The following is an 11,245-nucleotide window of genomic DNA, read 5'->3' as shown; positions in this document are numbered from 1 at the left end:
AAATTGTTAAATTAAAAGTTAAGCGACTTTGACCTTTAGTGCACCTTTGTGTGTCCTTGGCGAGCAACGCAGACTCACGGACCGCGCAACAGAGCGAATAATCAGATTTAATGGGAAGCCTCTGCAAAGGCGATTTGCTCCACACGCAGAGGGTAAACATACACACACAATATTTGATTCCCGTTGAGCACGATTGGGCTGTTGCGTGTTGCCCGTGACAGTTTCCGCATGATCGATTTTCCGAATGCTAATTTTGCATACTTTTGGTAATCACGTACAATGACTTTCATTATTTCAACAGGATAGTCAGGATATCTTCAAATTTAATTAAGCGATGGACTTTTCTATGAAGCAATGCCAGGCTGACTTTTTAATTTTTTGTTATCCTTAAATAATAAGAGAAGTGTGGCAAAGATAAGAAATGATTCAATAATAACACAAGTGAGATGATAACTATTTTTCATTGATATAAAAGTGATTTTAGTTTCCTCAGTGGTACGATACGATCACGTGCGCGTCCACCTTTGCTCACTCGGCGTGCAATATGAGATCTAATTTATAAAAAGAAAGAATTGGGAATACGGAAACCGTATCGTTCTGTTGTTACTATGATTGGATTAATTATATGAGGTGCGTGAAGCTCACCAAAAACTACGTGGAAATTTTGTCATTGAACCATAAACAGTAGAGGGCAAAGTACACAATGATACATTTTATTTGTAAAGGAATATTTAAATTTTAAAATTGCCTCTTCTAAATTTTTATTTGTAATCCAATTTGTGCGAAATGTGCAAATTTAAATGCATTATTTTATTTATTTTGGAAGAATGGGTTTAAAAATTTTATTTAAAAAATTTCCATCGCACAATCTAAAGCATTACAGTGGACAGTCTGATGCAAAAATAAATAAGATCGATTAAAATAATTGTTCGTGCACAAAAGGAGCCCTGTGAACTTTGCTCGTGATTGGTGCTTCGCCCCAGTTTCTCTCCCCGTCCGCCTGCAAAGAAACCCCAAAAGTGTTTGTGGGGTCCGTGCCGGTATTCGCTTGTTGACCAACCGAGCAGTCCAGCACACAGCACCGACCATGGCAGACAACCGACCAAGCACGCCTGAACTGAGGCAGCAACAGAAGGAGGCTGAGGCAGAGAGCAAAATCGTCAAAGTTCTCACCGTAATGGCCTACCTGTGCTCTGTCTCGACCGGCGCCTTCCTCCTCTCCCTCTACTACATTTTCCTCTGGGATCCCAAAATCGAAAACCAGAAGAGACTCTAATTTAAAATCAACTGTTAACCATTAAGTGAGTATTAATCTTGGGAAAAATTATAATATTTGTGTTTTGACCTTTGTTGGATTAATTAAAAAAAAAAAAAACGACAAGAAATTTTAAATTTAATTCAATTTTGTGACTTTTTAATCCATAAGCCTAACCGAGGCTGCCAATGAATTAAATTTATTTTAGATAATTCACCTTAAAAGGTTGCATTTGGGTAATTTATAAAAGAAACACGGTTGTGATTTATTACCAGAAAATGTTCTTGGCGTTTTCATATGCTGTCGATTAATCAGAATGATCTCAAAAATAAAATATCAGGTCAATCCACTTCTGAAATCGTTAAGCAGCCATACGGCGTCTAAATTTGCATCAACGTGCCTGTTACCCAATCGCCGTCAAAGACTGAAGACAAGAAGTGCTCGCGCAATAATCCAATAATATACAGAGGCGCGCGCGACCGATAAAAGTGTTTGCGCTGCCACTCGCTGTCCCTTTTTGCACATCGCACATGGCCTATAATAACTTGGTATACAAAAAGGGTGAACGCCAAAGTTAACATCCTCAGAATCATATATAACAATAATAATTTGTGTGCAAATATGCAAATACCTACAATTTTAAGCAATTTTCGTGTTCATTTAAAAATTGGTTCAACCATAGTCAAGAACAAGAAATTGGTTTTTTATAAATAATAGAGGAGAAATTTAAAAAAAATTTTAAATTAAAAACTTAAATTATGATACATGTTGCAGTAAATATATAAGTGAAAAATTTGATTTATTTAATTTTAAATATTCATTTTCATTTTTAAGTTTTAGATATGGGTGAACAATTTTTTTTCAGACCTATTTACTAAAAAAAAACCGAGTGTAAAAAATTATAAATTTTATTTTCCTGGAAATCTCTTTGCTGGTGAAGGCTAAAAAGGCAAAATCATTATTTCCTTCCGCAGCTGCATTCCGAGGCATCTCTTGAACTGCGCAGCATTCCGTTTCCATTATACTTTTCGCTCCGATTCATAAATACGCAACACAAGAGGGACCTCTCGAGCAAAAATCAATAAAAGCATTCTAGGGCACAAGGAGCGAATTTGCAAAAGACCATCATTTCCTTTGGCAAGGGAAAAAATAATTAAAAAAAGGTAAAAAAATAAAAGATCAAGATGAGAGATGTCATCATAGGGGGTGAAAAGCATTAAAAAAAAAACAAGGCCACGCACAAGAGTCGGTCCTGTGCATCGTCCGAGGCGTCATACGCGGCACCGAGCAGGGCAGGAATATCGACTGGAAGAAGAAGCAGGGCGGCGACTGCGCACCAACCGTATCCCAAAGTGGCGGACATAAAATGCACGGTGTGTGTGCGAGTGCGTAAAACATAAGAAAGTAAAAGAAGACGAAGAGGAAGTGGTGCAGCCGCGGCGAGAAAGAAAACATAAAACGCATCTGCCGTGTTGTCAAGGCCGGACGCGGAGGGATACCGAACGGTCGCGGACGAGGAGAGGAAAAGAGGATGAACGGCGAGAAGGTGGCGATGGGCGAGCCGCAGGGGCCGCAGCCTCAGACCACCGTGGCGCCGCACAACGACATCAAGCTGGCCGGCGAAGAGTCGAAAGAACGGATGTACGAGAGCAAGCACCACAAAAAAGTGGTGCGGGTGCTGACCGTGTTCGCCTACGTCCTCTCCGTCTCCATGGCCGCCATCATGCTCTCCCTCTACTACGTCTTCCTCTGGGATCCCAGCTCGACGCGCAATATCACCCAGAGGGCGACGGCGCCCCTCTCGAGACCCACCAGGTGCCCCACGATCGCCGACCTCGGGGCCGCCCTGCCGCCCGGACTCGAGGGTGACCGCCTGGCGCCCACCACCCCTTCAGGTATAGACTCGCATTGAAGCCATCTGAAATAATTCGCCTCCTCCTCTTTAGCCTGGATGTTATTGTTTTGGTTTGCCCCAAGGCCGTGTAAACACTGACAACTCCGTGGTTGATGCAAAAAGTGACACTTAAGAACTAATTGGGACTCAAATTTAATTTCAACTGAAGATTTATTGATTTTTTTTTTTTTTTTAAATTTAATCTCATTACTAAAATTAATTAAAAGTAATGCAGTTTTTATCTATATCCATACATTGTTGACCAAACTGTATGTAAATACACAAACACGCACTTACAATTATGTAGTGAGTTAAAAAAATAACCCTCATGCAATTTAAAAACACGCAAGCAGTGGACTTTGACGTTTTCACTATCCACGGTTTTTTATGCCTGCAAAGTTATTGAATGCTAAAATGAGTATGATATGTTAATGATGTGAATTTAAGTAAATAATTTCCATTTAATTATCAAAATCTAAAACAAAATTAGCCAATGTGTCCTAAAACACACAAATCCATTCATGCAGTTTAGCTGCTCGCCTCTTGCAAAGCGCGCAGACGCTTGCCCCTTGTTTGGTGCGTGCATGCTGTGCCGCACGGCGTGAGTGTCCAACAAAAAGCCTACCTCAGCGAGCGCGGGAACTGATTATATAAACACTATACTTCTATTTCTTGACTATTTCTATTAATTTCCTATCAAAACAATTTTTTATTACAATGGCTGGTTCTTTTTAATATACATTAGGTACGCCCTGGGTAAGCCCAGGTTTGCCTTATTTCAACTTAAACCATTGTAATTATTCAGAAGTAGATGATAATTTTGAATTAATAATTTTTTACAGAGCTAAATATTTCTTTTCCAATGTAAGTTTGACATAATAATGTGTAATTCATGAAGCTAAAAATAAGAAATAAGGAAGAGAATAATTAATTTAAAAAAAAAAATTGACTGGAGGTTTTGATAAGTTGAACGCGGACGGTGGAACTCTTGCGGCCAGTGGAGCTTTTTATCACTGATTCTATTTTAAGATTCAGCTCGCTCAAATTAGTCAAAATTCAAGGAATATTCGAGAATGAAATTTAATCCATACCACCCATGGGGCTCAGTGTGAAAATCTATTTTCGTCTTTCCCACTCCAGACGCCTGAATCTCTGCGTGATGATGTTTGGCACCTGACCCTTGTTCTTTAGCTTAAAAATTCAAACTCAGAGGAAAGCTACTTTTCTGATCAGCTTTCACCAGATTTGTCACACTTGCTTGCTCAAAAGAGTTTGAAATTAACGGGCATCTCGTTGTTGCTGAAAGCCGCGCGCCCACGCGGCATAGTTCGTGCTCCAAGTTGCCTCTTTAATCCCATCAAGAGATCAACCTCCCGAGGGTATTTTGCTTTATTAATCAAGCTAACCCATCTCGTGCATGTTGGTTTTAATAAGAGCTCAGCGTTTTGATGCCCGGGAGAGTGCTGTGTTGTCCTCTTGACTCTAGAGCTTAATTTTCCGAAGTTCCACAAAGCAAAAGTTTTAATCAATTTTAAACATTAAAATCTGTCAATTTTATATAAATTGAAATCATGGTCGCAAAACTCCTACATTAGATTCTCCTTTTTTTATAAAATAGAAACGATAGTGTAAATAAAAGGAGCAAAATAATTTATCAATCATTTAAAAATAAAATATAAAAAAATAGCTTTGTTGTATTTATTAAATTAAATTTGATATTTAAGAAATTAAATTATTTACCTTTTAGGCTATTTTTCTGTTACCTTTTTATTACTAAAAATTAATGTGTTAAAATTCCTACGTAAAATGTGATACTAGCCATAAGGATGCAATTTCATTCCATTACATAGCAAAATTCAGCAAAATTAAAAAAAATTAAATCAATGTAAAAAATAATTAATTTTTATTAAAAAATGCCTATGTTTTACACTAACTACTGCGTTTTTTTTTTTGTTTTTAAAATTAATTGAGAAATAATAAGAAATCAAACAATAATAGTATATTTTGAATAAAAAATGACGTTTTTAAAGAATAATAACTCTTGAATTTATAGTCATTTTTTTTTTAAATAACAAAAGAATTAAATATTTAACCGGTGTGTTTGCAGAACGCAACTATCTGGACGACGAGGACGATGAAAATGGACCTCTGGAGCCACCTCGAGCTCTGCCCCGTGCACCGCCCAAGACCTCAGCTGCCGCTTTGACCCCCGAGCCGCCCGTGCCGTCCGTCGCCCCCGACCTCGAGAGCACCCCCTCTTCCGCGTAGCAAACCTCGCCTGGGCCCGGCAACGAAACAGCCCCCACATAATCAGCACCGGTAAACCAGGCAGTAGGAAGAAGAATTTGTTTGCGGCTGGGCCGACTGGAGGCGAACCGAAAAAGCAGAAGCGTTTTTTGAAACCAAATTTGGATAACATGCCGCGAGCGGTGCGAATGGAAGAAAAAGTTAATACAAAAAAAAATTATAATATATATCAACGCAACTCTTAAGAGGACGCTGTAAAAATTCTCAGTGAGGTGGAGAGGCACCAAAATATGCATGAAAGGAAATTCTCATATGGTGCTAAATACAACTATATTATTTGAGCTAAATACCAAACGAATTTAAACAATTTATTCCACTAATAATAATGCATGGAAAATAGTTTGCTTTGAATTTTGTGTAGGAAATTTTGAGATTAATGTTGAAACGTAATTTAAAATGCATGAAAGTGAATGAGATTAATTTTCATAGCAAAATACTCATTGGCTCCTCTCTGCCTCTTGATGTCATAACAAGCAATAGGATTTTAATTTTCTTGCAGATTTTTTTTAGCAACTTACTTGAAAATTTGTAATAGGTGCTTGGGCGGGAAGACACAAACTACTCATTAAATGTGATGACGAACGATACATGATTACATAATATATATTAAATACGATTGAATTGACAGAAATTTATCTTGTTGTGTTTTAAATTTTAAAAGAGATAATTATTACGGAAAAATAATTGGCTGTTGACAGAGTAACTGGTAAGTAATTTATATATCATTGTAAATTATGATGATTATTAAATTAAATTATAAAATATTCAGTCAGAGCAGAGCATGTTTCTATATATGATGTGTAAAAAATTCACTAGAGAAACCTAAACAAGTTGAAAATATGTGAAATGAATTGCCAATAATTAAAAGATTAATGAAAAATAAAATATTTAACACACGTATTAGTTAGAGTCAATTTTCATCTAAGCCTCTTCGATTTTAAGTAAATTTTGAAATCAAATTTAGCAAATTGTCACGTGAAGAGTTGGTCAATGAAATGTTAACAAGTTTTGGGACGCAAAATTTAGCTTACATACATGCTTGTTTGATGTACTCTGGCTTAGTAATTATTGTATATCGTGATGGCTGGAAAAGGAATTTTTAATTAATTTTAAAAACTGATCTCTTTACACTCCACACTTTTATCGTTTTTAACTTCTGCTTTTAACCGTGTTGTCTCACTAGTGTTGGTATAATTTTTAGAAATTATTGTCAAAACGATTCAAATAAAACTGGTTTGAGCAGGATGGATAATTTTCAATAAAATGCGAAAGTTGTAACAGATCCAAGTGATTGTTCTTGTCCAAGCCATTTTCTTCCAATGCCAAATGAAGCTTTTATAAATCACAAAAAGTCATTAAAAATTATAAAAAAATAAAAATATTTAAATGTGTGTCATTTAAAGATATTTAAGAAATAAGAAAAATTTCAATCAGAAAAATGCGAATCAAATTAATAAAAATACCAACAAAAAACTCTTGTATTTTTGGTTTTAATCAAATATTAATTCCAAAAAGGCAGAATAACAAATTGTGTAAGCTGCTGCGTTTTTCATTTTAACAGAAAAATGTGTCAAGCTGTGCAATTTATGAAAAAAATTATATATATATTTCCATCTGATCAGCAGGCGGCGGTGCGAAATTGCTTTTTTTTTACTGAAATACAAACGGATTTTGTTTCAACCAAATTTCCTGACGTGTGTTGTTGAAAGCTCTGTAATTATACGCTGGACCTCGAATAAAACTGTTTAGATGGACGAATTAATACGTAAAAGTGACACGTCTTTCATTTCAACCGCCTACGTACCACAACAGGGCTGCGAATTTTGACAGGCCCGCGTGATAAATTGCTCCGAGGCGGCAGATGCGCACGATAAAAACAATAAAATATACGACCGACGCACACGATATTAATTGAGCAAACACCACTCGACAATAAATAATAATCTCGGGCCCGATTTCATTCCGAAAAAGAGCAGACGCGGTTTACAATATTTTGTGCGTGTTCGTGCGTAATTCGAGACCCATTCATTCATCGCTAGCAAATTTAACGAGGGTGATTCGCAAACACGCGAATATATATGTTTGCAGAGATAAAATTTTATCCCGGCAGCTCTAGCTCCGCTCCAAAGCGCATCAAAAGGAAGCCGACTTTTTAATGGCTCGACCCTTTTGAAAAAATGCGGGCCGTCGTTATCCGTAAGCAATGACCGTGGTTTCCTCCAACAGGCGGTCGCCAATTTTGATGGATGGCGCGTCCCGTGTCGTGTTTTCTCCCTTGTTAGGACTGATTCCAATTTTTTGATATGACGTTTGTGTTGGACTAGGTAGAAACCCCATTAAGAATGAAATATATACCCTGTTGATGTATGGATTGACGATCTTATCTCCTCTCGCTCAGTTTGACAATGCTAGGAAAATAGACAAAAAGGGTAGAAGAAAACCAGTTCAAAATCTTTTTTCCCATCTTGTTAAAGAATGACTACAAATTTGATAATTTTTAATGCAAATTTTTAGAAACGTATCTCAATTTTTTTCTTGTGGCTTTTGTTCATTTTTTAATCTTCAATAAAAAAAACTAACGATTATTTATGATTTTAATTAAATAATAAGTTTTATAATATTAAAATCAACAAATAAAAAATAAAATAAGTTTAAATAACTTTTTAAATAACATTATGAACCTAAATTAATTATAAAACAATAATATATATTGCAGGTTGCACTTCACGTTGGGTAAATGCAAACAAAATCAGAGACGAATTTAAGCCCCCCCCCCCCCCCACATCATTACTCTATAATCCTCCTAATGGTTGAAATATTATTGAAAATTAAAAGATTTTTTGTATTTCAAACAAACTTTGAAAGGCAGATAAGTAGGTTAATTGGCCGTCGTTATGTATGAATTAAATATTTTATATATTATTTTCTCTTTGGTACAAATTGAGATCAAAAAAATTCATAGAAATTGTTTTCCCTACTGCAAAAAAAGTGTGTGCTCTTTTCTATTCAGGCAAAAGGGTGCTTCTTGCTTGGGTTGCGGGGGTGGCTGGAGGCGCAAGCGCCGCCTCTGCGCTATAAAAAGGGTTTGTGCAGAAGTGCGGGGACAAAAGGCACACACCACCTCAGCAGCACATACCTGAGGGACTGCTCTCAAAATTGTTCACACCGCCCCTGCCGAAACGAAATGGGTAAGAATATAAATTTTTAATCTCTTGGAATGAATTTTTTGTCCTTGCGTTTAAATTACATTATTTATAAATCAATTTCGATAAATAATTTATATTTTAATTTATTATTTTACCTGCAAAAATTTATAATTTAATTTATGTTCTGCTCACATCAGTACAACAAAAAAAAACGCAGAAATTAACTTTTAAGCACAATCCATACAAGATAAGATTGGCTTTGTGATGGAAAAAATTATGTTCTTTTTAATAATATCTTCCATCAAGCTAGCCAGAAAGAGCTAATGCGCGTTCTTAAAAGGTTCTTTACAATATTTGCCAAAAAGCTCATAAAGCATTTCGTCTCTCCTGACTACCGCAAAGAATACCCAAGGGAAGTATAATAGAATAATGCGAGGGAGATTCACTGCACTGGAAGGAAGCAGGAGTTTATGGGAAAGAAAAAAATGGTAGTATGAAGAAGTCACTGAGATTATGAAAAAGATTCATACTTATTTTTACAGTTCTTAACACAATTTCAATGCAACAAACTGCGTTTAGGTTTAAATAATTATTTTGCCAGCCTTAAAATTTTAACAATCTAATAAAATTAATTTAATTTGTACTCAAAATGTGAAAGTTTAACTTTTCTAAATATAATATTAAAATCATGAGTGTAATTAACTTAATAAATTATAAGATTTTAACAAAGGGTTATTAAAAAATTGAAGATTTTTTCGGATTTTTTATAATGGCTCTTTTCTTCTTAATTCTTTTGACTTCATTATTTTATATTTCATATTTAAACTTTCATAAATATTAATAAAAATAGAAATATTGATGGAAATTGCATTAAAGAATAATTAAAGAGTTTATTTTAAAATATGGAAAGCAATTAATTTGTGCTATAATTCTTGTTCTCGACTTTAAGAGTCTTTTGATTTTTCATTAAATTTAAATGCAAATTATTTACAAAGTAAATTATTTCTATAATCCCAATTAAAATCATCAATGTATTTCGAATATTCCCCAACAGTTTCAGTTCTGCCCTGGATAGTCATGCTGGTAGCACAGGCTGCGTCGGTGCCCGCTTGGCCACCCTTTCACTCGTCACGGCCGAATAACATCCCACCACCTCTGCACCATGTCAACCTGCCACCTGCTCTGCCCCCGCTGCCCCCACAACTTGATCCGATCGACAAATGTCTCTTCACTTGCGACCACTGCTACAAAGTAATATAATAGTATCTCTGGTTAAAACTTAAAATCAATTGTTTTAACAGCATCCACAAGCCCTGATTGCCTGTGCCAACGAGTGCATCCTCCAGGCTGGCGAGGCTCCTTCGATGGGCAAGGCGTGGCTGCAGACGTGTCCGCAATTTTTGATGCCAATTTACTTTGACTACCAGCCCGTCGACACTCGCTAGGCAAACCGTTTTTGTTTACAAAATAAAATGTGTGCTAAATAAACTATACTGTCTGTGCTCACTATAAGCGGAATAAAATTTCTTTAGTTTGGATCAATAATCAGAAGATGATTTCCTCAGAATTTTTCTTTTATTCCGCAGCATAAAAACCTTTGTCTGTTGGTTCAACGTTAATAAATCACTTTAAAGGCAGAATAAAAAATATTCTGATTATTTTTTTGTAAAAAAAATGGGGCAGCAGCAACAGAAATTAATTCATCCGAACCCACTTACTTGGGAGTCTTCTTGGACCAAGCGAAGGGGCAAAACAATAAATTCCACTGAGAACCATTGGAACACAGCATCTCACATGCCAAATTTCATATAGTCTGTGTGGCGAGGCACTTTTAGATGCTCAGCAAATTGCAGGTAGTTCTCTAGTGCGCCGCTTTTGACTTGGTTTTCGGCTTCTTCTGCTTCTTTAGAGCGTCCATGCTGCCTCTCATTAATGAAGCATAGACCTGGTGAAACTTCTTCACATCTTGACCATGCACCTGAGAAAAAAACACATTCGTAAGTACCAAAATACGCTTGATTTATTTCACACAAAGATTATACGTACAACGGTGCTGATTTTCTTGCTTCGACAAGTGGCTCGTACTAGGCACATATTTTCTACGGGAGCTGGCAATGGTTCTTTGCCTTCCCTGGGCTCTGGCTTGGTTCTGCCGTCGTCTGAAAATGCATAAATTAAAAATGTTGAATTCTTCATGGAAAATCAAAGTTCTTGGGAAATTGTAGGTGGCTCACATCTCTTTATGGTCATTCGAACGGTTCCAGTGGCTCTAGCGCTGAAGAATAATCTCTGTAGCTCGGCAAAGAACTGAAAAACGCAAATAAAAAGATATTTAACGTGGAATTGGAGGGTTTCTATAAAAAATGACGCAGGTCAACAAAATTAAATTTTGCAATTTCCAGGCGCGCAGAAAGTTATCGGCGTCCTTCTTGAGTGCGACCTGAAGCGTCGTTCTTCTAATTAAAAAATGAGATCATGCTTACCGCTTCGTGGTCGAGCAAAACCATGATTTTGACTTTTGTTTCCGTCAGCAGCTGCTGTAAAATACCAAAATCAACGTCGTGGTGTTTTGTGGGCGAGGGCGAAGACCTGGTTGTCTTGACCGCAGCTGCCACCTGGTGGTAGATGAGCTGAGTCAAAATT

The 11,245-nt window shown here is 36.5% G+C and overlaps 3 protein-coding genes across 4 annotated transcripts; 2 read left to right on the top strand and 1 right to left on the bottom strand.

The window, feature by feature from the left end:
* Positions 1-844: 844 nt before the first annotated feature.
* Positions 845-7,227, top strand: LOC132196462 (putative transmembrane protein INAFM2). Of its 2 annotated transcripts, none has more exons than XR_009441763.1 (2): positions 845-1,301; positions 5,257-5,399. XR_009441763.1 is itself a non-coding variant. In XM_059619135.1 (2 exons), the coding sequence occupies exons 1-2, from the start codon at positions 2,787-2,789 to the stop codon at positions 5,415-5,417; spliced, it is 525 nt and encodes a 174-aa protein (XP_059475118.1). In that variant the 5' UTR covers positions 2,577-2,786; the 3' UTR covers positions 5,418-7,227. The 2 variants fall into 2 exon arrangements, 1 of the variants encoding a protein (XP_059475118.1); XM_059619135.1 differs by lacking the exon at positions 845-1,301 and adding an exon at positions 2,577-3,150 and having other exon boundaries at positions 5,257-7,227.
* Positions 7,228-8,567: 1,340 nt separating this feature from the next.
* Positions 8,568-10,185, top strand: LOC132197121 (uncharacterized). Its single transcript, XM_059620202.1, has 3 exons — positions 8,568-8,644; positions 9,657-9,853; positions 9,904-10,185. Exons 1-3 carry the CDS (start codon positions 8,641-8,643, stop codon positions 10,045-10,047), a joined length of 345 nt encoding a protein of 114 aa, XP_059476185.1. The 5' UTR covers positions 8,568-8,640; the 3' UTR covers positions 10,048-10,185.
* Positions 10,159-11,210, bottom strand: LOC132197122 (signal recognition particle 14 kDa protein). The gene is made up of 4 exons (XM_059620203.1): positions 11,086-11,210; positions 10,837-10,909; positions 10,649-10,761; positions 10,159-10,580 (listed from the first exon to the last, which is right to left on the bottom strand). The coding sequence occupies exons 1-4, from the start codon at positions 11,107-11,109 to the stop codon at positions 10,464-10,466; spliced, it is 327 nt and encodes a 108-aa protein (XP_059476186.1). The 5' UTR covers positions 11,110-11,210; the 3' UTR covers positions 10,159-10,463.
* Between the last annotated feature and the right edge of the window lie 35 nt (positions 11,211-11,245).

Source organism: Neocloeon triangulifer, unplaced genomic scaffold (genome assembly GCF_031216515.1).
Source record: "Neocloeon triangulifer isolate White Clay Creek 2 clone unplaced genomic scaffold, ASM3121651v1 ptg000012l, whole genome shotgun sequence".
Classification (NCBI taxonomy): Eukaryota; Metazoa; Arthropoda; class Insecta; order Ephemeroptera; family Baetidae; genus Neocloeon; species Neocloeon triangulifer.
Note: the sequence above shows the minus strand (reverse complement) of the source record. Positions and strands in the feature narration are given on the sequence as shown.